At 39.0% G+C, this 22,448-nt stretch overlaps 1 protein-coding gene across 2 annotated transcripts; it reads right to left on the bottom strand.

Moving 5' to 3' along the window:
• Window positions 1–319: 319 nt before the first annotated feature.
• clip1a (CAP-GLY domain containing linker protein 1a) lies at window positions 320–22,262 on the bottom strand. 2 transcript variants are annotated; one of them, XM_056744855.1, is made up of 35 exons: window positions 21,994–22,262; window positions 17,295–17,534; window positions 16,693–17,186; window positions 16,452–16,576; window positions 16,143–16,359; window positions 15,672–15,869; window positions 15,156–15,259; window positions 15,011–15,071; window positions 13,763–13,867; window positions 11,541–12,404; window positions 10,252–10,347; window positions 10,018–10,075; window positions 9,846–9,929; window positions 9,581–9,737; window positions 9,307–9,472; window positions 8,122–8,337; window positions 7,702–7,842; window positions 7,526–7,611; window positions 7,315–7,435; window positions 7,170–7,222; window positions 6,936–7,053; window positions 6,768–6,844; window positions 6,503–6,623; window positions 6,354–6,406; window positions 6,148–6,265; window positions 5,829–5,914; window positions 5,484–5,595; window positions 4,986–5,038; window positions 4,569–4,686; window positions 4,323–4,375; window positions 4,118–4,235; window positions 3,252–3,399; window positions 2,933–2,985; window positions 2,144–2,271; window positions 320–1,287 (listed from the first exon to the last, which is right to left on the bottom strand). In XM_056744855.1, exons 2-35 carry the CDS (start codon window positions 17,383–17,385, stop codon window positions 1,062–1,064), a joined length of 5,019 nt encoding a protein of 1,672 aa, XP_056600833.1. In that variant the 5' UTR covers window positions 17,386–17,534; window positions 21,994–22,262; the 3' UTR covers window positions 320–1,061. The 2 variants fall into 2 exon arrangements, with proteins under 2 accessions (XP_056600833.1, XP_056600834.1); XM_056744856.1 differs by lacking the exon at window positions 13,763–13,867 and having other exon boundaries at window positions 21,994–22,259.
• Window positions 22,263–22,448: the final 186 nt, after the last annotated feature.

The raw sequence follows: 22,448 nt of genomic DNA on the forward strand, positions 1-22,448 counted from the left end.
ACCCAACAAAAATGTATTGTCATCATTAACTCACCTTCGAGTTACACATCTGTATAAATGTCTTTGTTCTGATGAACACAGAGAAAGATATTTGGAAGAATGCTTATAACCAGACAGATTTTGCTCCCCATTGACTCCCATAGTAGGAAAAAATACAATGTTAGTCAAAAGTTCCCCAGAACTGTTTGCTGTTCTACATTCTTCAAAATGTCGTCTTTTGTGTTCAACAGAACAAAAATATGATATAGTATGATACAGATGTTTGAAAGGAGTTAAACATTTTCTCCAGACCTTCTCAAATAAAACAACAAAGAATATATATATTTATGCACTAAAAGATATTTAATGATGTTTAAGCTCCATATGATTTTTTTCCATTTGACCTCTATACACATACATATCTCTCAAACAGGAAAACAGATAGTCAACAACCCGAAAACAGTCATTCACAATAAAGTACGACAGTAACAAACACAGAAAAATGATGGTTTTGGTGCAAAACTTTTAGAAACCTTGAAAATCGCTCCAACAGTATTTCTGAAACGTCCTTTTCTGTGGATTATTTCGCATTATTTATACCTTTCTTATTAGGTATAAATTAAATATTCACAATTTTAAAACAACATCGTCTCTTTGTATTTCTTTACCGTATCCATATTCTTTTTGCTGTGCAAAAGGCCGTTGAAAGAAGGCAAGTAGCCCTTTCGCTAGAGGTCCGCATTACAAGACCTCAAACCAAAAACCTCCAAGTCAACATCTCTCACCCTGATGAAGAATGAATGCTCAACACAAAGAAACTTGTGCCATTGAAAACGTATATAAAGGTTAGCAAACGATACCCACAAGGATCATTGCGCGTGAACTACTCCTTTAAAAACATCCTCCTAACAGTCATTCTGTGCAACAGAGGCAGGTAAAAACTGCCGTGGATTAAACTCTAGGTGCTGGCTTTTAAAGTGACCGAAGATTGAGGCTTGCACGGGGTGTGATGAAAACAAACATGTACGCTGTCTCTTGTGCACCGTCCGATTCAAGGCATGTTCAGTATTGCGAGTGTAACTCTAGAAGGTTTGATCGTCATTGCAGGAATCCGTCCAATGGCCGAAGGCCTCGCAGATGTCACAGTAAGGTCTTTCATCGTGAGGACTGCCGTGATAGGTGGTGTGCGGTGGAGAGTCGAGCATCTGGTCCTGGGTGGGACAGTCCTCAGTGTCGTGTAGATCGAAGCAATCACAGATGTCACAGAAGAGACGGGGAGGTGGTTTCTTCTTCGTCGTCTCGGTATGACTGCAGAGAAAACGAAAGTCTGGTGAGGTCATGATATCTTTATATACTGTAGTTGTTAAAGATTCAAATCAATTTTAGAGATCATTTTAATTTGAAAACCTGGGGCTGGAATCACGAAACTGTTCTCGTAACAAAATATAAGATTACATCTTCGTTTTCATGGCAAGAATAAAATGATATGCTTCGTGAGATCTTCATTTTAAGATGATAAATTTGGATTCTTCTTAATTTTTCCAAAAGATCAAGCTGTCTTAAGCTTTTCGGGAACACATGACTTTTTTCATAAAATAGAATTTAAAGTCCCCGTGAACCGGAAGTTCCAATCGTTTTTACTTCTGTATTTTGACGAATTTCCAAGTGAAAATTTCTAAAAAGAATAACAGTGGGCGTGGCTTTCGTCTTTCTCTGCGATTTGATTGGATGTATAAAACAGCCGTTTCATTTTCAACTGACAGTTGAAGGGGAGGAGTTAACAGATGCTCCACCCAAGCCATCTAACATACGTCATTTAAAGTGGATAGTCATTACAGGACGGAAGTGTATTTTCAGATTTTACCTAAAGAATATGAGGCCACAGGATTTTTTTTTAAAGAGAATGACCCACATAGATAGACTATTTACAATAAACGCTGCAATATTATCAAGAAAAAATAGGCATTGGCATTTTTAATTTCACTGGGACTTTAAGAAAAATTATGACAGTTAGGAAGAATTTTCTCCTTAAGAATGTTTTGTGAATCCGGCCCCAGGATTGTATCAGGTTGAAAATTTCATAAACACATAAAACTTGCATTGGACCTGTATGATAATGATAATTCTAATACTAATACTATCAAAATGATAATAAAGCAGTTACCTGTTAAGCGTCTCTGTGTCACCTGCACTGTTTCCATTGAGTGCAGCCTCGGCCATCTTCTCAAGTTTACCTTTCTGCTCATTATTCTTCTTCTGCAGATCCACAATAACCGAGTTCAGGAACTCAACCTGTCACAAACACATCAGTTCATCACTGAAAACATATAGCTTGAAGGCTGGGACCATTAAATTCTATAATAAATCCAAAATAAACTTGAAAATGTTTCTCCGCATGTCAATAAACTTTCAGGAGCAATGTGGAGATTTAGCGCCATCTAGTGGTGAGGTTGCGAATTGCAACAAACGGCTGACTCCACCCCACCCTTTCAAAGCACTTGCGCTTCTTTGCAGGAGATAATGTATTTAAAAACACGTTCCAATGAGCAGTTTGTCAGTTTAGGGCTACTGTAGAAACAACATGGTGAATTCCATGTAAGAGGACCCGTGGTTTATGTAGATAGAAATAGCTCATTCTAAGATGATAAAAACACAACTCTTCACTATGTAAGGTTTCTATATACATCTGAACACATAGTTATGTATATTATATTGCATTTCTGTCAATTAAGGTTCAGTGTGTCATTTTTTGGTGGATGTAAAGGAAAGATTATTGGTAGAGATTTGTCAAGTCACTGAATTTATGTCAAATCTGTGGAAAGTTTAGAACCAAGTGCCTTAAGATCTGTTCAACTATTAACATTATTAAAAATGTAACATTATTTATAATATTGTTATGTTATTGTTGCTGTTTATATGTTACTGCCATATAAAATATGAAGCATCGTCTCACCTGACGCTCAGCGTTCTCCTTTGCTTCCCTCCACTGATTCACCACAGAGTCGTCTAAAACCAAATAGACACATTTGTAACAACAATTAATCGATTGTTTACTGCCTGAGATTTTTTCATTTTTTTGTAACATTTTTAGCTTGCTTAAAAATACACAGTTTACAGAATCCCTTTTTGCCGTCTAATACAGCTTTCACAATGGCCCTTCTAAATGCAAATAACTATTAAACTCTTGAAAGTATTGCATGCGTTTCAAACCTTTGTGATCGATTTATTTAACATGCTAAATGAAGCACACAAACCCATGTTTAGAGATGTACCTGAGGAGGCGTCTCCCTGGTTGCTGATATGAGCGTCAGAGACATTCTTCTCCAGATGTTTGATTCGCTCCTGCAGCTGTTGTTTCTCGCTCTCGTACGATTTCTCAGCGGCCTGCAGAACATGCACTGTGCCCCGCAGATCTGCCGTCTACTCATACGAGTCACATTCAAACACGCAATACAGTTAAAGGAGTAGTTCACTTTCAAAACACATTTTCATGCTAATTTACTTGTTGTCTTCCAACGTGTTTTTTCTTTAGTCGAAAAGATATTTAGGTTTTTGATGAAAACATTCCAGGATTTTTCTCCATGTAGTGGACTTCAATGGACTCCAAATCGTTGGAGGTCAAAATGACAGTTTCAGTGCAGCTTTAAAGGGCTTTAAACCAACCAGACCATGAATAAAGGTCTTATTCATGTCATTCGTGTCATTTTCTAAAAATGCACGTTCAACTTGTAAGCACCGAGTCGGGACTTCGCCTAAGTCAAGCGATCTTTTCAACGCAATTATGTATTTTGCAAAGTCATGAACGCGCATCGCAGAACAGAGCAAGGCGTGCATTTGTGTTTATAAAGCATATACTTTTTTTTTTTTAAGTCCAACCGTTTTGAGTCCATTGAAGTCCACTATATGAAGAAAAATCCAGGAATTTTTTCATCAAAATCCTTCATTTCTTTTCCACAAAAGAAAAAAAAACATAAATATCTTGGATGACATTGGGATAAGTAAATTATCATGAACATTTATTTTGAAGGTGAACTACTCCTTTAAATTGGCTTTCTATGGCTTTTACTGGAAATGAAAGCAAAATGCAACTTGCACACATATACATTATAATTGAAATCTAATTCAAACGAGATGTCACCTGTTGTCTGAGAGAGTTTAATTCTTTGTCCTTCTCTGAGATCAAGGCACTCTGTGTTTGGAGAGATTGTTGAAGAGCTGTTTTCTCTTTTTCTGATTCACTTATTGAAGTTTTCCCCCTGTGAACAAGAGACAGTGGATGATGCGTGCGTCCTGCATTCATTTATTACATTTTTTTGTTTTAAACAAAAGTTGTGTCAACAAACCTCTTCTTCTTCTCCTTCAGCGAATCTTTGAGGGCGTCACTCTCCTTTCTCAGCTGCAGGAGGACAGAACAAGATAAAAAAACAAGGGACATACACTTTCACAAATGACTAAACAATTGAGCACGACACTGTCGCTGAACATTTTTGTGCAACAGATGACATCATTCATTCAGTTATCGAACGAAAGCAGATTATTTTGTGTATGTTAAAACTTTTCCCTAGAAATGAGCAGGGGAGCACTTTTACCTCATTTCTGAGAGAGTTTAATTCTTTGTCCTTCTCTGAGATCAAGGCACTCTGTGTTTGGAGAGATTGTTGAAGTGCTGTTTTCTCTTTCTCCGCTTCACTTGTTGACGTTTTCTCTCTGTGCACGAGAGAGAGAGAGCATGATGTGTGTTGTACTGTAACTGGGCAACATTATTTGAATATGTGTTCCACATAATTGTAACATGGTACATAATTGCAATGTATCAAAAAGTGAGCCACTGTAATAAGACTGAAATTAATCACAGTTTTAGGGGGAAAAAAGTAACGTTTACATTAACAAATTGCTTTGTTGCGGCACCCAGTGATAGAGACTCTCCTATAGGACTGACATCCGTTTATGTGTGTTTGAAACAATCAAGTCACCATCAATATATGAGATTAAATGAAGATTCTCACCTGGCTTTCATCTCCTTTAGTTGATCATTGAGGGTCTCGCACTCCTTTTTCAGCTGCAATAAAAGTGAACAGAATTAAGGACATTAAGGCCATGTTCAGACTTGACTTCTTTTTCGAAGCTCCTAGAGTCTGTTTTACATTATAATCCACAGCAATATTAATTTATGTAATAAACCGTGTTTTCAAAAAAATGCTGAGCGCTTTTTTAAATGCCAGCACCGGCGTTTCTCTGCAGCTCAGAGACTCTTTTGAGGTTGAAAAAAGCGCCGTTTCTTGTCAAAAATGAAGTCATGTCTGAACAAAGCCTTAGGCATCAAACAACGCAATTTACTAAATGATGATCGGTCGTGTCCGTCAAACTGATCGTCTGTTTTATTTGTTTATACATTGTCATTCTGCTTCAAATATCATATAATAGGTACAAAACAAATGATTCTGTCAGACGTCGTGTTTACATGCAAAACAAATCAAATCAATAACCTATTTCTCTTAACGTACATTGAGCATGATGTCACCGTCGTTGAGGCTGCTGGTGAGTTCCACCGTCAGTCGTTCATTCTCAATCTTCAGAGAATCTATTTTCTCAGCAGCTGTCGTCTTCAACACCTCACTAGAACACCAAAAGTAAATGATCAGAAGCATAGGTGGTTTATTTTATATGGCTCATTTACAATTCGGTCACAATTTGTCAGTACCTGAATATGTTTGCACGTTTGAATTATGTTTAAAGCATGCGACCACACAAATAACCACGTTTGTTTTAGAACCAGATTTGAATTACACGATTGTAATTTCAGAAATAACGTCATGAAAGTGGTGCAGTGTGCGTAATTGTTCACTCACATCTCGGCAGCGAGACTGTTGATCTTCTCCGTGTCTGAACTCTGTTTCTGCTGATACTGTGAGTTCTGCTCGGTGACACTGTCCAGCTACAGACAACATATACAGAGGAAACACTTCAGACATCATTTGACAAACTAATAAAACACAGTCAATGAGCAGCAAACATGAGAGGATAAATGTAAAAAAAAAAAACAGTAACCTCAGCATCTTTCCTACCAAATATTACAAAGCCAAATAATGAATCAATTTGACAATAAATGTGGATTAAGAGCAGAACCTGTTAGTTTATTTATACAGTTCAATGCGAACGAGATGTCACCTGTTGTCTGAGAGAGTTTAATTCTTTGTCTTTCTCTGAGATCAAGGCACTCTGTGTTTGGAGAGATTGTTGAAGTGCTGTTTTCTCTTTCTCCACTTCACTCGTTGACGTTTTCTCTCTGCACATCACAAACAAAAGAACATACATTTTTTGAGAGAACTGCTTCTTCCTCATGTATCTGAGGGCAGCACACTCTAGTTTCTCACCTGGCTTTCATCTCCTTCAGTTGCTCATTGAGGTTGTCGCACTCCTTCTTCAGCTGTATTTAAATAACAGGGACATTAATTCAGGACATGCGCCATTTTGCAAATAAGAACCACTCTGTATTTTAACGTGCATTTGATATAAAACGTACATCTAGCAGAATGTCACTGTCTTCATGGCTGCTGGCGAGATCTAAGGTCAGTTTTTCATTCTCCGTCTTCAGAGTGTCCACAGCCTGGGTTCCTTCACAAACCGCCTGTTTCAGCGCGTCTCTGAAACACACATCCATTAAACACTCACACACCAAACAAACGAATGACACTACTTTGAGAAAAAGACATGACGTGGGTGTACATGAAAATAGCAATGTGAGGTCATTTTAATCATTTCTTGGGAATATAAAATGTTTAACTCACATCTCAGCAGCGAGACTGTTGATCTTCTCCGTGTCTGAACTCTGTCTCTGCGAGTTCTGCTCTGTTACACTGTCCAGCTACAGAAAACATATACAGAGGAAGCACATTTCAGACATCATCTGACAAGCTGATATTACACACATCACAAACAATACCTGTGACACATACCTGTTGTCTGAGAGAGTTTAATTCTTTGTCCTTCTCTGACATCAAGGCACTCTGTGTTTGGAGAGATTGTTGAAGTGCAGTTTTCTCTTTCTCCGCTTCACTCGTTGATGTTTTCTCCCTGCGCACGAGAGACAGTACACAATGCGAGAGGGAAATACAGTATAAACGTTAATACATTTCTGAGAGAAATGATTCCTTGTTCTAAATGTATTTGAGCATGTTAGGTATTCTCACCTGGCTTTCATCTCCTTCAGTTGTTTATTGAGATTGTCACACTCCTTCTTCAGCTAACAGAGAAATGAAGACATTTAAGATCTCACAAACAGAGTGCATTTAGATTTTTGTATATAAGTTATGTAACGTTACGTGTTTTACATACATCTAGCAGAATGTTACTGTCTTCATGGCTGCTGGCGAGTTCTAAGGTCAGTTTTTCATTCTCCGTCTTCAGAGCGTCCACAGCCTGGGTTCCTTCACAAACCGCCTGTTTCAGCGCGTCTCTGAAACACACATCCACCAAACATTCACAAACACAAAAAAAATGTGCGAACCAAGTGGAATCCTCCCAGATATCCAGAATGTTCACTCACATCTCGGCAGCGAGACTGTTGATCTTCTCCGTGTCTGAACTCTGTTTCTGCTGATACTGTGAGTTCTGCTCGGTGACATTGTCCAGCTACAGACAACATATACGGAGAAGTCATCATCTTAAATCACCAACACTCACAGTTTGCGCCATATCAGAGATCACAGCACGATTCCTCACCTTGGATTGTATTTCTTGAGCAGTGTTTCTGAGTTGTGTCACCAGAGTCTGAGCCTCAGATTGGTCTTTGTTCAGCTGATCGTTCTGCTGGGTCAAACTCTCCAGTGATGTCTGTGCGGTCTGAGCCGCTTCCTCTAAAGCCTGAGAGAATAGAAACTCCACGTCAACCATAACACACACGTAGACTTAAGAATGATTTGCAAGCACTTTTTCAATCTGCATATCCTTCTGAAACCTCTCGTGATTATTATCTTCAGTCATCATTATTATTATTCACCCTTTATGTTTGTCGCTAGATTTTGCTAATGTCTTACCAATTTAGCGTATTTAATTTTCCTGAAAAACAGTGAACTCGTACATCTGAGGTACATGAATAAGTCATTGAAATATCTCTTGTAGAATGCGGTCTTATGGTCTCACCTCAGATTTTTCTTTGAAAGGCATCAATTCCTCAACCTGTTTCTTCAACTCCTCACGTTCTTCCTGAGACACGAGGAGCTCAGCCTTGGCTTTTTCAAACTGAGCGTTTGAATCCTGAATTTCTTTTGAATGATGTTCTGTAGAATCTGCAAGAGCTTTCTCTCTTAAAGCATCTGCGTCTTTTGCTTTAGCTTGATGTTCTTCGACACTCTTCTCCTGCAATCACACAAAACATGTATATATTCTGTATATGTAAATGAAGAGAAAATTTGCATAATCAGGATTTTTGTAATTATTTTATTGTGTATTTACATTTACGCATTTGACAGACGCTTTTACCCAAAGCGACTTACATTGCATTATACTATAAGTATGTTTCTGAGGACGTACTATGCCTGGGACCCATGACCTTGGGGTTGCTAGCGCCTGCTCTAACCACTGTTTTATTGTGTAAGTTAGCTGTTTTTCTTTGAGTTATTATTACTTCACCAAAACAACACAACTGCAGTTTGATTGGTTTAAATTGGAACGTACCATAAACATGATTTTTTTCGCATATGAGCACAAAAGAAGATATTTTGAGAAATGTCTCTGTGGTTTTGTGTCCATATAATGGAAATCAATGGGGTTTGATATTGTTAGGTTACCAACATTCTTCAAAATATCTTCTTTTGTGTTCCACAGAAGAAATTCATGCACACTGAAAAAAATATTTTTTCTCGTAACAATTTGCACGAAATCTTTTAAAGTAAAATTTGCTGCTATAATTCAAGTACAACTTACTGACCAGAAAAAAGTTAAATCTTCTTATTAAACATTACATGCTAACTGCTTTTTGTTAAAATATCAAGTAAATGTTAATTAAAGTAAACAAAAAAAAGATTACGCTGATCAAAAACACGTGTCTAACTCAAACTTCAAGGATCACTTACTTTCAAGTTGAAATATATAATTTTTTACAACATAGATGGTGAAGTAAGAAGAGACTGATGGTCTCTGTACTGGTGTTAGCACAGATACAGCTCAATAAGTGAAATAACACTCTTCATGACTGATATCATGCCGCCCTCAGGTTTGGAATGACATGAGTGTAAAAAAAACAAGTAATAACAGCAATACAAGTATAGATATAATGCCACACTATAGATGGTTTGCACCCCAGAAGATGTGATGTAGGCCTCTCACCAAAACTTTGATTTTCTCCTGCAGGCTGTTCAGCTCTTTCTGCTGTTTTTCAGACATCTCTTTAGCTTCTTTCTCAGCTTGGACTTGTGCTTGTGACCAGCGTTCCTCTGCTTCAGCCATCTTATCATTCTGCTCCGTCAGCTGGTTTTGAAGCTCCTCTAGTCTTCTGAAATCAGGTACAAAGATTTGTGAGTTCACAGTGTAGTCCGTCAAAACACAACAAAATCACTGACAATACGGTTTAACAAAAATATTTCTTAACGTAGCAGCAGACCTTTCTTTCTGGTTGAGTTCCTCATTCATCTTTGTTAGCTGAGCAGAACTGTCTCCCGATGACTTCATCACGTCCATGATATCGTTTTCCAGTTTATTCTTGTCTTTGGTCAACATGTCGCGCTTTTCTTCGCTCGCTTTCAGATTTCTCTGCAATCCTGAAGGACAAAACCACAGCAGATGGAACCATACTGACGAATCCACATGCAACAAACACACATGCACCAGTTTCTCCTCCAAGTCATATTTAACAGACAAACACTGACCAGCCAGTTGACTCTTGGTGTCCTGTAATTCAGCAGCGAGGGATGTGCATTGCTCCTCTTTCTTCTTGAGGTCATCGTGTAACTCTGACAGATTTATGAATCGTTACCACATCAAATGTAAAGCAGATAAATCAAACAAATCTTAAAGAACAAGAGGAATCTGGAGACACACCTTGATTCGACTGAGAAGATTTGGCTTGGTCATTAGATGCCGTTTCAAGATTATCCTTCTAGAAAAAGAATAGGTTTGAGGATATGACGCAAAATACTTTAAAAACTGGACAGCCAGATCAATCATACAACTATTGATGAAAAACCAATTTCCCACATTCAATTTTGAGTTAGTTACAATAAACAGAAGCTCCCAAGATGTATCTTAGCCTTAACTCAACACTGAGTTACTTACCAGCTCTTTAACTTCATTCTCCAAAGAGCACTTTTCCTTCGACAGCTCGCTCAACTTTTGTGCTTTCTCCTCTAATACTGAATTCAACTCAACAACCTGAGTGAAGATGCATCACCACGATGGAGGAATGATGGGAAAGGGGACACGTGAGTAATGTCACAAACTCAACAAAACATGACAGTCATACAGAGGGGCTCTTTTGAATATAACCCAAATAATAGGAAAACAAACATTTACATGAATGAAGAAAGGAATGAATGATCACATTTTTCACTGCAGGATCACTTACACATGTCACTCTTTTGTTTAGCGTCATGATATTACAAACCTTTACCCAAAAATGAAAATTCTTCAATTATTCATTCACCCTCACGTTGTTCAAAACCTGCATTTGTAAAAGAAGATATTTTGAGAAACGTCGCAGCGGTTTGGTGTTTATAAAATGGAAGTCATCGAGGGTCAATGTTGTTTGGTTGCCCACATTCTTCAAAATATCTTCTTTTGTGTTGTGCAGAAGAAAGAAAGTCATGCAGGTTTGGAGTAACATGAGGGTGAATAAATGATGAAAGAATTTTCATATCTGGGTGAACTATTTCTTTAAGGGGGCGATTCTCACAAACTCATGGTTATAAGATGTCAAACATGATTTTCTTAAAAACACAAATTTAACTTCTATTCATTTAAAACAAAGATGACATATTTAAAGGCATTAATTTCAAAACTTTTACTTTTCGTAGAAACAAGAGAAGCTATGATGCAAGTTTTTATTAATCACACATAATAAGAGAATGTTACGTTTTTACAGGAAAAACATATTTTTGTTAACTTGTTAGCAATTTAAAAAATACTATCAGATGCGTTTCTACACATAAAATCTTATTTAATGTAAATATATTTGTGTGCATTTAAATGGTCTTTATAAAACGTGAGAGTATCAGTCATAGACACTTCTTTCTTCCACTATATCTTAATTTTTCTTATACATGAATATTCTGTCAATGATTTGTTTGTCATTTTTCGTAATTTGACAACATCTAGTAGAAAGTCCAACTGAGTTTAAATTACAACATACAATGCACGGTTATGAAAATTTCAGCAGAATAAGCAATAAAGTAAATGAAGTGAAAGGTAGAGTTCACAAATATCTTAATTATGATCATTTTTGTGTTAAAGAATTGTATGTTTTATCATTCAAATTTTTCAGTGGTTTCATGAGAATCACCCAAGCATTACATCACATTTTTGGTCTTGCAGTGGAAAAAACGTCACAAATGGACATGAAGCCCTACCTTCTCCTCCTGAGATCTGGCTTTGGTCTTGGTCTCCTCTGCCTGAGCCAGCAGTCTCTGTATCTCCTGGTTACCTTCACTGTGCTGTGCCCGCAGCGTCTGAAGGGCATCGTTCAGCTCCTGAGCCTCCCGCCCCTTATCCTGCAACTTACCCCCCACCTCCTCAAGCTCTTTTACCCTGACTTCAGCCGTGTGCAGTTTTCCCAAGACGTCTTCCATCTCCACCAGGTGCTGCTCTTCCGTTTTATCAATACTGGCTCGCAGCGACTCCTCCAGCCGCTCCTTCTCCTCGGTGACCCCGTGGAGCTGAATCCGGAGCTCTTTGGTTTCTTTCGCCCATCCCGAGGCAACGGCAGTGTGCTTGTTAACCACCTCCTCTAGTTCAAGTTTACATGACGCTTTCAAGCGTTCCAGAGCGGCTTCATCTGCTCCTGAAGAGGATTTGATCTCCTCCAAGACATTCTGGTGGGATGCTTCGGCCGTCGCCAGTTTAGTGCGCCACTGTTCCACCGTGCTCGCATTTTCTTCCTCGGCCTTCGAGAGGCGGACGCATAGCTGTTCGTTCTCCTTCGCCAAGCGACTGGAGGCTTCCTGAAGCCGCGTCAAGGCCTCACCATGTCCTTTCTCTCGGGCTTCTAGCGTCTCCCGCAGGGTTGAGAGTTCGGCCTGGTGACTGGCGCTTTGAGCCGCCAGCTGCGTGCGGAGTGAACACAGCTCCTCCTGGAGAGATGCCACGGTGGAGTCCTCCGTGTCCCTGTCCTGTCCAGCTTCCAGAGGCGTACGGAGGGCAGCTACCTCCTTGTCTCTCAAAGCCAGATCCCTCTCCAACTCCAAGATACGGGACTTCTCAGAGACCGTGGCCACCTAAAGGACAGGGAAGGAAGAGAGGTTTCCACAAAAGTATATTTGCTAGAGGTATGCGGATGAGTTAAAACATTTCATATGTATGAATAGGATTGTTTTCAGGTTAAAGCTGCGATCTGTGACTATGTATTGAGTATGTGTGTATCAGGTGGTGAGTATGTACATAAGAAATCCCATATTTTACCAGGATTCACAACGGTAAACTCATAATAATCTATAATTAGATTTCATGATTTATAATTCAGCATCTGATTTTCACTAAACGGTTATCGCTGCCAAAAAATTCACAACGATTATATCATCACATTATCTACTGATTTATATAAAGAATACTATCGGTAATTCACTTTTTTAGCCATTGAATTACATTCAAAATAGGAGTACAGTGAGACTTAGTTTGTAACCATTGCGGCTCTTCAAGCAAAAATGAAAATTCTGTCATCATTTACTCTGCTGAACACCAAAAAGATATTTGGTAGAATGTGAGTAACTAAAGAGTTGACTATTACAGTAACTAAAGCATTGACTACTACAGTAGAAAAAAATCTTCTATGGTAGTCAATGGTGCCTCAAAACCTTTTTGACATTCTATAAAATATCTTATTTTGTGCTACACATATAAGGGTGAGTAAATACATTTTCGACAGAACTAACCTTTTAAGGCAAAATTGCAGAATTATTTACAATATGCGTAAATTTAACACAGTGTCGATACTCGGACAATATACAAGTAACAGCCTTACTCACACACAACCCATACGTATAGCTTAGCGATATAAAATAACGCCGCAAGTAACCTTCAATTTTAGGTTTCAGACGGAGATTGCGACCGAGGCAAAAGGTTACAGATTGCAGCTTTAAAAAGAGAATTAAAATGCTATGATTGAGACGGACAGGAATTACATACAAATATTTTGCTCTAATTTCTAGGAAATAATACCACTACAATTGTCTACAATGCTGTACTTATGTCTGAATGTAGGCTACATCACATGGCCAAAAATATGTAGACATCTGAACACACATGTGCCTTTTAAACAGCTCTTTTCTGCACCAAGACGCTGTCATGTTGAGAAAAACAGTGCAGCCTATTTTGCAAAAAAACAGGACCTGATTTTTTGCACCTGCTAAATAAGCCAAATGTATGAAGGTGTGGGTCCACATACCTATGCCCATGTATCATATACAAAAATTCAGCCCACTGAAATTCCAGTACTGAGATATTTAGCGTGTGTTAGTAAAGTTTTAATCGATTATTGAGCGACATGCAGTGTGCATGCCTTACTAACACCCTAATGTGTGTAAAACCACAGGAAAACGTGATTCAGTGATCCCTGGCCCAGGTGGAGATCCATTACCCTCGAGTCCTCCAACTCCCTCTGAAGTTTCTCAGCTTTGGTCTTTTCAAAGAGCAGATTCTGTTCAAGCTCCTTTAGGAGGGCATGCTCCAGTCGCGTCTGCGTCTGTTAGTACAGAAGGGGAGAGGTAGAAACACAACCAGTGCCACCATAACATGCCAGCCTGATGCAGAGGGACGTGAAGTGCGGAGCGGAAGCACAAGGAGGAAAGGACGTGAAAAAAACGCAATGCAGGTGAGAGAGTCGAAGAAGGTGAAATGTTCTGGGTAAATGTTATTAACATGCTGATGATGAACACCGAAATAAAAACACGCTCATGCATCGTGGCAGTGAGTGATGAGCAAGAGTCAGAGAGAGAGAATAATAAAAACATATGGATGAACAAAACAAATTATATGTTGGCCACAAACAAAGATGTGGAAAAACACAAAAATATTCGATGAGACCTGCTGCCCAATCATTCATAAAAGCAAAGTCACATTATTCTTCAACATTTTTTGCAATTCATTTTTGTCTAAAAAGACGTTCCGTAAAACAGTATTACTATTCATAATCGTTACAGTGATATTTAGAGATTGAGCTTTGATTTTACATCTTAAATCTATTTGCTTATTGTATTCAATTAAATTGTAACTATTACATACGAAATCTAATCAATAATTTGAATTAAATAATTAAATTAATATTTCTATCGACTCTGACAAAAGTATTAACTACATAAACTTTCACCATCTACAGACAAAATGACTATTAGACAGAAATACATAAATCAAGAGACTTCTTTGATTTGAATGAATGTAAAATGATGTGGAAATGAATTCGCATCAGTAAACGCATGAATGAGGGCTGAAAATAATTCATAAGTTTAAACTCACAAATGGAACAAATGAAGACAGAAAAATATACAGTAACCGATTCTTATAATTCAACATTTCTACTTAAGACGTTATCAAAAACTCACAACGAAAAAACACATATGAGGTAAAAGAATTGGTTATATTTAAGGTTAGTGGCTAATTCAAACAATTTAAATCAGTGAAAAATTTTTACAGACCCATGTCATAAATTTTATGAAACGATGTATGACTTCATTCTTGTGCGCTGTCAAATCAAATGAATGAGAAGAGCTTTAACAGAGTATGTCCTGATTCACTTCATTAAATAGAGATGAACAAGGATACAAGTGACAGCGTGAAGAACCAGTTAAACTTACACGTCAATGAAACCTGAATCATTAGATTTAAATACCTCCAAATCTCCTTTGGTAATGCAAGCTTCTTCCACCCGAAACTGCAGGTCCTCCACCCTCCTGTAGAAACAACAATTCTTCACTTTCTGTGCACAAGGCCTCCTATTTAAATCCTTTGAAGTAAAGGGTTTTGTGACGCTGCACCTCTTCTCCTCCTCCAGCTGGTTGATAAGTTCCACCTTTTCTCTGTCTGCAGCCTCCACCAGCCCTCGCAGCTGGTCCATCTTAGCCTCCATCTCCAACACATACTGCACAAACACGAAAAAATATAATAACATTTGATCATTTTTCAATGCACTTGTCATAGCTGACAAATCCTTCACAGGCATGACACATTTTTTGTGACATCACATTTAGCGCTGTTAAACCATAAATCGCAATAAATCAGATCCAGAACAAAGGTTTGTGTTTAAATAATATATATGTCTGTGTACTGTTCATATTCATTTTGTATTTACATACACATGCATATATTTAAGAAAAATATAAAATAAATAAATGTTAACATATAATTTAAATTTTTCATTATGGGAAGGTGGTGATTTTTGTATACAACAAAAGCGACATGACATTTTTCAAATCACTGTGATCAGAGTGAAGTACGTCAAGAACTAATAAGCAACAAGGAAACTGGATACGAGAAGTACAGCTGCCCCTCACCTGCTCCTGGCCTTCCCTCACCAACACTAGCTCCTGCTCCACTTCACCCACATGGCTTGTTGCCTTGGCAACCTCGCCTCGCTCCAGGTCACGCTCGGCGAGGAGCTGCTCGATGTGTTGCTGTTTCTCCTTCAGGGCCTCCTGAAGGGCCGTGGTGCCCGAGATCTTCCGTGAGTACCTCGAGGACGTCTCTGTGAGCTTCAGGGGGGAACTCAAAATCAAAAATCTCCCGATTTCTCATTCACATAACAATCTTTCAGTACTGTCTACGACTGCATCAGGAAGTGTGGATTACACGGACACATTTTTTTTAACACTAAACTCACTTATTGTATTATTTAAAAAATCTCTCTCCTCCATCACACGTTTAATGTACAAAGACGGTTGTCAGTAAGCCCTTCCGATCAGCTCGCAGGAGGGCTTTCGCAGCTCAATATCAAAAACACGCGCACATGCAGGGGCACATCTCACCAGTCCCGTGCGGCTCGGCTTGCAGCTTGCGGACGAGGTGACAGAGCTCATGGAGCTGATGGAGGAGGCACTGGGGCTGCGCTTCAGTCCTCCCGGCGTGGTCACAATCTTCCGCGCGGTCGTCTTGGCCTTGGCCGGGGTGGTGGAGGGGAAACCGATCCGCGTCACCTTGTGAACTGGTGCAAACAGACCGTACTTGGGCTGACACTGGAAATACCTGATGACACAAACACATTTGCGTTTTAACTCTAAACTGTCTAGCCGTCATGACAACTGGACATAATACACATATAGTGTACGGAAATGTACCTGGTTCCAGCCACAGCGCCGTCATTCTTTCCCAAGGGCTCGTCCAGCTCAACGCCACACCATTCACCCTTAGCAAAGTCTGTTTCACCTAAGAAACGCACCACACCAGCTTTCGAGCCGGCCACCTAAAAAATATGTGAAAAAACACACCACTACTTGAACTTTTGTACTTTTGCCGTGTATCTGGGAAACCATTTAAATAAACATCATTTGTTCTTGTTTCTCATTGTAACGCACTCACCAGTACCCGTTCGTTGATCTTCAGCTCTCGTTCACCTTTCTTAACCGACCCGCTTTCCGACAGATTGGACACGGATTCACTCTTTGATCGTACTAGCTCTGAGGGCGGAGCTTCTGCTCTGGTTGGCGAGGCCGGTTTCTTGGTCGTAGCCGAGGTTGTTGCGTTGGAGGGGATGGGTGACGCCGCACGAGACGGAGGCGCCGTCGCCGTCCCGTTCGCCTCCCCTTCAGTGCGGGACAGTTTGGAGGGGCGAGTGAAAATCCCCATTAATGGTTCGCACTGAAAATAGCGCACGCCCGACACCGAGCCATCATTCTTCCCGATTGGCTCATCCAGCACGATGCCAGCCCACTGCCCCGGAGCAAACTGGGTCTCTCCGAGAAACTGAACGACGCCCGCCTTGTTGCCATTCACCCAGACACGATCTCCGACCTCGAACTGCTCTCCTGCATCTTGAGCTTCAGCTGAAGATTTGTCACTCGCAGTAGGTTTACCTAATAATGAAATGGACACGGATGATCTTAACAGCACACTGAATTACTAGTGTACTACATTTGACATTAGCTTAAAACCATGTCTTGGTGAAACAGGCGGTCCATTACCTGCAGAGGGAGATGTTTTCGAGGTTCCACCGCCGGCTGGTTTGCCGATTTTGCTGGGTGCTTTGAGTCCACTTGACTTTGCTGTGCTCATGGTTGCTCGAAATCTGTCGTCTGTCTATCGTTGACACATTGACTCAGCTGCTACAGTACAGACTGCTTCATTCATGTATCAACAGCGAACAAAGAAAAAAAAGAAAAAGAAAAGAAAAAGCTGAAGAAGAAAAGAGTGCAGCAATGGCCCTGTGGTGAGAAACACAAGAGAAATACTTCTTTATTAAATGTATTGATGCAATTGTGTGCTCATGTAACAGAATAAATATTGTACAAAAGCTTCCCTTTATAATGGAAGTTTTATTGACTCGCCCTTATGCGATTCCAAACCTGTATGACGTTCTTATTTCAGCAGAACACAAAAGAAGATATTCTGAAGAATGTTGGAAACCAAACCACACTGGCCCTCATTGACATCCATTGTATGAACACAAAACCACTGAGACATTTCTCAAAATATCTTCTTTCGAGATTCACAGAAGAAAGAGTCACATTATGATTTTGAACAAGAATTTTGTAAGCATTGTTTCTAAGTTCTGTGTATTTCATTTTACGATAGAGGTATATTTGTCAATATAAATTTCTGTAGTATACTTTATTGAAATTTACTATGGTAAACTGCCGTAAAATTCCTAGATACTATAGTTTTTGAACCTTACTATAGTACACTACATTGCTTGCTACAGTTTATCAATTCACTACAAGGGTACTACAATTTCCTTTAGCAAGTACTACAGTATTTTTTGTCTGAGTGTCCAAGTAAACAGGACTTTTATTTTGACAGGTCGTCTAGAAGATGCTTGAGTTTAAGTGTCTGCTTGACGCTAGCTGTTCTCCAACAGGAAAATCTTCGTAAAATAAACGCAGACAAATCTTCCAGCATCACTCATGTAGTATGTTAATCTGTGCACCTTATTCACTCAGACACACAGAACAGCCAGATGACACTTTTAAATAACAGGATTCTGCGTCTCAATTCACTGCCCCATTGATTTACTTCACAAACAAAACAAGAACAACCACGACGTACACAATTATTATTCTTAGCACAGACTGATTTTTTCGTAACACTGTCGTTCTGTTTCTTCAAGTAACTTGTCCAGTCGGGCAAGTTTTAGGATTATAAAAATGTAGTAAAGAACAAAAGTGCATATCAATAAAAAAACACCAAAGATGTGTAAACGTGCTTTAATCTCAAGTTTTCAATTGTCAGGTGTCATGTGTGCCAGATGTGTCGAGCAGAACACAGACATCAAACCATATCCCACAAAACATCTGGCCGGTTGCATAAACTGCTTAGACTAGTCTCAGGGCCTGATCAGACAGAACACAAAGTCTTTTGCTGTTAGAAACGCCTCTTGAATTGGATTCAGTTAACGCCTCACATTTTTGGCGGAGCGTCTGAGCACCTGAAGTTGAAAAAAAACTCAACTTTGAGCAGAAAAGCGCTTGAAGTCATGTACCTTTATTCCTATTGTCCAATCGAATGAAAGGAAAGGAGGATGTTCTGGTGTGGTGACAGAACTTAACAGTTGCTTGAAAAGTCTGGAGAATGCAGTGATGATGGAGAAACAACTAAAACAACTTCCCTTGCATTATTTCTTAAATGCTTCACGATTCTTTGTATAATACAATCATGTTTCATTTCAAATAACAAAACTAAACTGCAAGTTTCAAACAAATTAATAATAGAAAAAGTCTCTTTAATATAAGCAAACTAATACTGTCTGTGCTTTTCTTGTATTTTTTTGCATTTAAGAAATATCAGCATGTCAACGTTTACGTTTGCAGGTAGATTGGGCTAATTGAAATATGAAAAGTAAAACTGTTCGGTCCTAACTAATTGCTAGTCGGCGAGACTAGTTGTTCAGATGCAGTCTTAACTTAGGCCTGGTCCACACGTACACAGGTATTTTAATAAAAAGAGTTTTACCTTCTTTGTTTAAAAAAAAACCTGCGTCCACACGATAACGCAAAAACACACTATAAAGCACTGTCAAAAGCATGCCAAACCAACAGGTGGCGATATAACTCTAAAGATAAAGCTGTGTTGGCAAATCAAAAGCCTGGAATCTGAGGTGAAAAGAGGAATTTAAAAACAAGAAGTGCCTCTGCATGTTACCCCCATAACAACCAATGTGAGACAAGACGAAGCACTTCATTTACTAATAACCAGCAAACTGGTTAGCCACTCGCTTTTCTTCAAGTTCTTGTATTGAAATAAGCAATTATATATGCAACATGAACAATATTATCTGTAGTCTGTAATTGCCAAATTCATGAGTTTATGGTCATGTGTGATTTTATAAAAGAATCCGTATATTTTTATACATCTGAAAGAGTGCTGAACTAGAATCAGTTTTAATATCGGAGACTGCCGGCTGGCTAACTAACTTTTGTGTATTGTACACGGTCTGTCGCTAGGAGAAAATAACATTTCCATTGGGTTATTATTAGACTACTGACATACTAGCTCCATTGAAATGTTTAGAGACGGTGTAAAAAACATTTTGATCACCATGTCTTTGTCAGATGATCTATTTACTTGATGTGAATAACAGAGCAAAACTGTCACATAATAAACTCTGAAAGTGATACAAACAGCACTACTCCTCCATATGAGCACACAAAACATACACACAAATAACACATAATAAACTTCAAAGCAATACAAATGCTGAACTATCAACTGTCGCGGTGTCATACAACGAAAAAGATCAAAGGAGCTTGGGAGCTTGGACAAAGAAAGACTTACAGACTTCTTGATGCTTTAAGTATTAAACGTGTAAAAAAAAGACGTCAATATTTTAACACAAACACTATCAGCACGTAATCTTTATCAGCTGGTAAGGGATCAATTGAAAACATTTAGGCCAAAGCAGATTGTAGGTCACAACAGAGCGGACGGAGGAGAATTAAGGACAGATTTTGCGGCAGTGTTTTTGTTGTAAAACTGTATAAAATCTAATCCGGTACAAGCAAAATGAGCACGTGTGTAAATTATTTTTTCAGAATCTGTGAAATCATTCTGAATCTGTATGGAAAATAAATACGCAGTATCTACTTTATTAACGTGTGTTTGACCTTTATCTAAATATCAGATCATGTATTAAGAACATTAAATAGAAAATACATTCTAAGCGGTCTTTGTCAAACGTGATTAGAGAAGAAAAGCCTGCACTTTTTTTCTGATATCATTTACAAAAAGTTCACATTTTCATATACATTATATAAATAAAAACGCATGTGTGCAAACAAAGTAAAAGAGATTGACCCCAGATAATGTATGAAAAGACAAAAACTAAAGTGAAGAAAAGCTTGTTAAGATTTGTCTAAACTAAATGCCAGTGCCACATAAACACAGTACAATTTAGGACTCTAATATTCACCAGAAATGGAAAGTTTCCGCCCCCAAAAATATGACATTTATAAGTTCGTCCTCATATCTTTCAAAACCTGTATTTTACTCTTTCTTCTGTGAAACACAAAAGAAGATATTTTCAGAAAGGTCTCATGTCTTGTGTTTCTTTACCGATGAAGTCAATATGTCGTTTGGTTATCAACATACTTCAAAATATCTTCTTTTGTGTTCTGAAGAAGAAAACCATACAAGTTTGAATGAAATTAAGTTGGGGGGAACCTTTAAGCAAATGTAAAATACAGTACGCTTTTACATTAACAAGTAAAAATACGACTTTATTAAAGATGACACACTCCTGACGTCATCTATTACACTAACTTACCTGGACTTTTACCAAAACAACATCAGCATACAGACATTAACAAGCTTGAAGACCTTCGCCTTTCTCATAACCAAACTGAAGTATTAAAATCATCATTGCTACGACGACTAGCCATACAAATGTCAGATTAACAATGTCACATTGCGCATTTATTCAAATCATGTCGCTATTTTGCAACACCATCGACAACGACCTGCCCAAAAGTAGAATGTCAGACGATGAAAAGTGTCAACAGTTACATGCTAACGTTACATGCTAGTGTCCACAGTCACACACATCCATCAGCAACAAGTATTTTTGGCATGAAGTCCACTGCAGCATGTGATCAGGTGCCACATCTGGACTAAACAGATTTATGTCAGTGTTTGGTCAATTATCAATTATTTCAAACGTCAAAACAAAACGAAGTAAACAATATGTTTGACGGCGATTGCTAAACCGTTTAACATCGCGTTTTGAAAAGTTAAACTCCCAACGTGTCTTAGTTTACATTAAATAACAGTAACGTTATATGTTTAACCCCCAACAAGATCCCTTCCTTAAACACTAACGTTACACATACGGGATAAACATGGAAGTTCACAAGTCCGACCTCCCGCAATGTCATCTAACGTTATTGACAGACTGACAGACAACCGACCACAACAGATCTGCGGCGGTAATAAAGCGCGCTGCCTATTCACCGAATATTCGCGATCAGCACCAATCGACGCGTTTTAATAACAAACCCCGATCAATACACGTAATATGAGGAGGGGTGATCGAACAGGTTAACGGTTACCGATCGAGGGCCGAGGCACAACCTGAGGGGAAATTCTGACTGGGCAACTTCCAGCGGAAGAATGCGCGTTCCTGGAGATCCGCGCCGCACACGGTAACGAGCGTTTGATCGTTCACTCGCTTACCTGCTGCGTCCCACCCGCGCGTTGCTGTGAGAAAATGAAGAGATAAATCCCTCTGAAGGATCTCTGATCCACTTGGCTTGACTGCCGCGTGGGTTGAGGATTTCACCGGTGCGTTCAAGCACCCACTTCAGCAGGGAAACGCGTGGCGTAGTGACGTCGATTCGGCCCCGCCTAAACACCGCAGATCCGCGTGTCTCTCGGAAACTCGATAATTCCCACTTCAACCCGGAAGTAAGGTCTGGATAACATTAAAAGTATTTATTTACATTAATGTTACGAACGAGTTTTAAGAATGAAAGCGTTACTAGTATCCGCTAACATTAAAAGAGCACCGTCCCATTAACTTTATTTCCGGGTTGAAGTAGGAATTATGGAATTTCCGAGAGCACGAAGGCAGCATAAACCCACGGTCAGCTAAAGTATGGAAGGCCAAATACACCAAAAGAGGGACGAAA

This window comes from Triplophysa dalaica, chromosome 4 (genome assembly GCF_015846415.1).
Source record: "Triplophysa dalaica isolate WHDGS20190420 chromosome 4, ASM1584641v1, whole genome shotgun sequence".
Classification (NCBI taxonomy): Eukaryota; Metazoa; Chordata; class Actinopteri; order Cypriniformes; family Nemacheilidae; genus Triplophysa; species Triplophysa dalaica.

Bases quoted from the DNA above. Each gene is read 5' to 3' on its own strand.
- clip1a (XM_056744855.1), bottom strand. From the start codon at position 17,385: ATGAGCACAGCAAAGTCAAGTGGACTCAAAGCACCCAGCAAAATCGGC. The intron at 10,348-11,540 runs GTAGGGCTTCAT...ATCTTCACTCAG, and splicing joins CCAGATCTCAGGAGGAGAAG to GTTGTTGAGTTGAATTCAGT. The intron at 2,986-3,251 runs GTACATCTCTAA...ATTTGGTTTTAG, and splicing joins CCAGGGAGACGCCTCCTCAG to ACGACTCTGTGGTGAATCAG.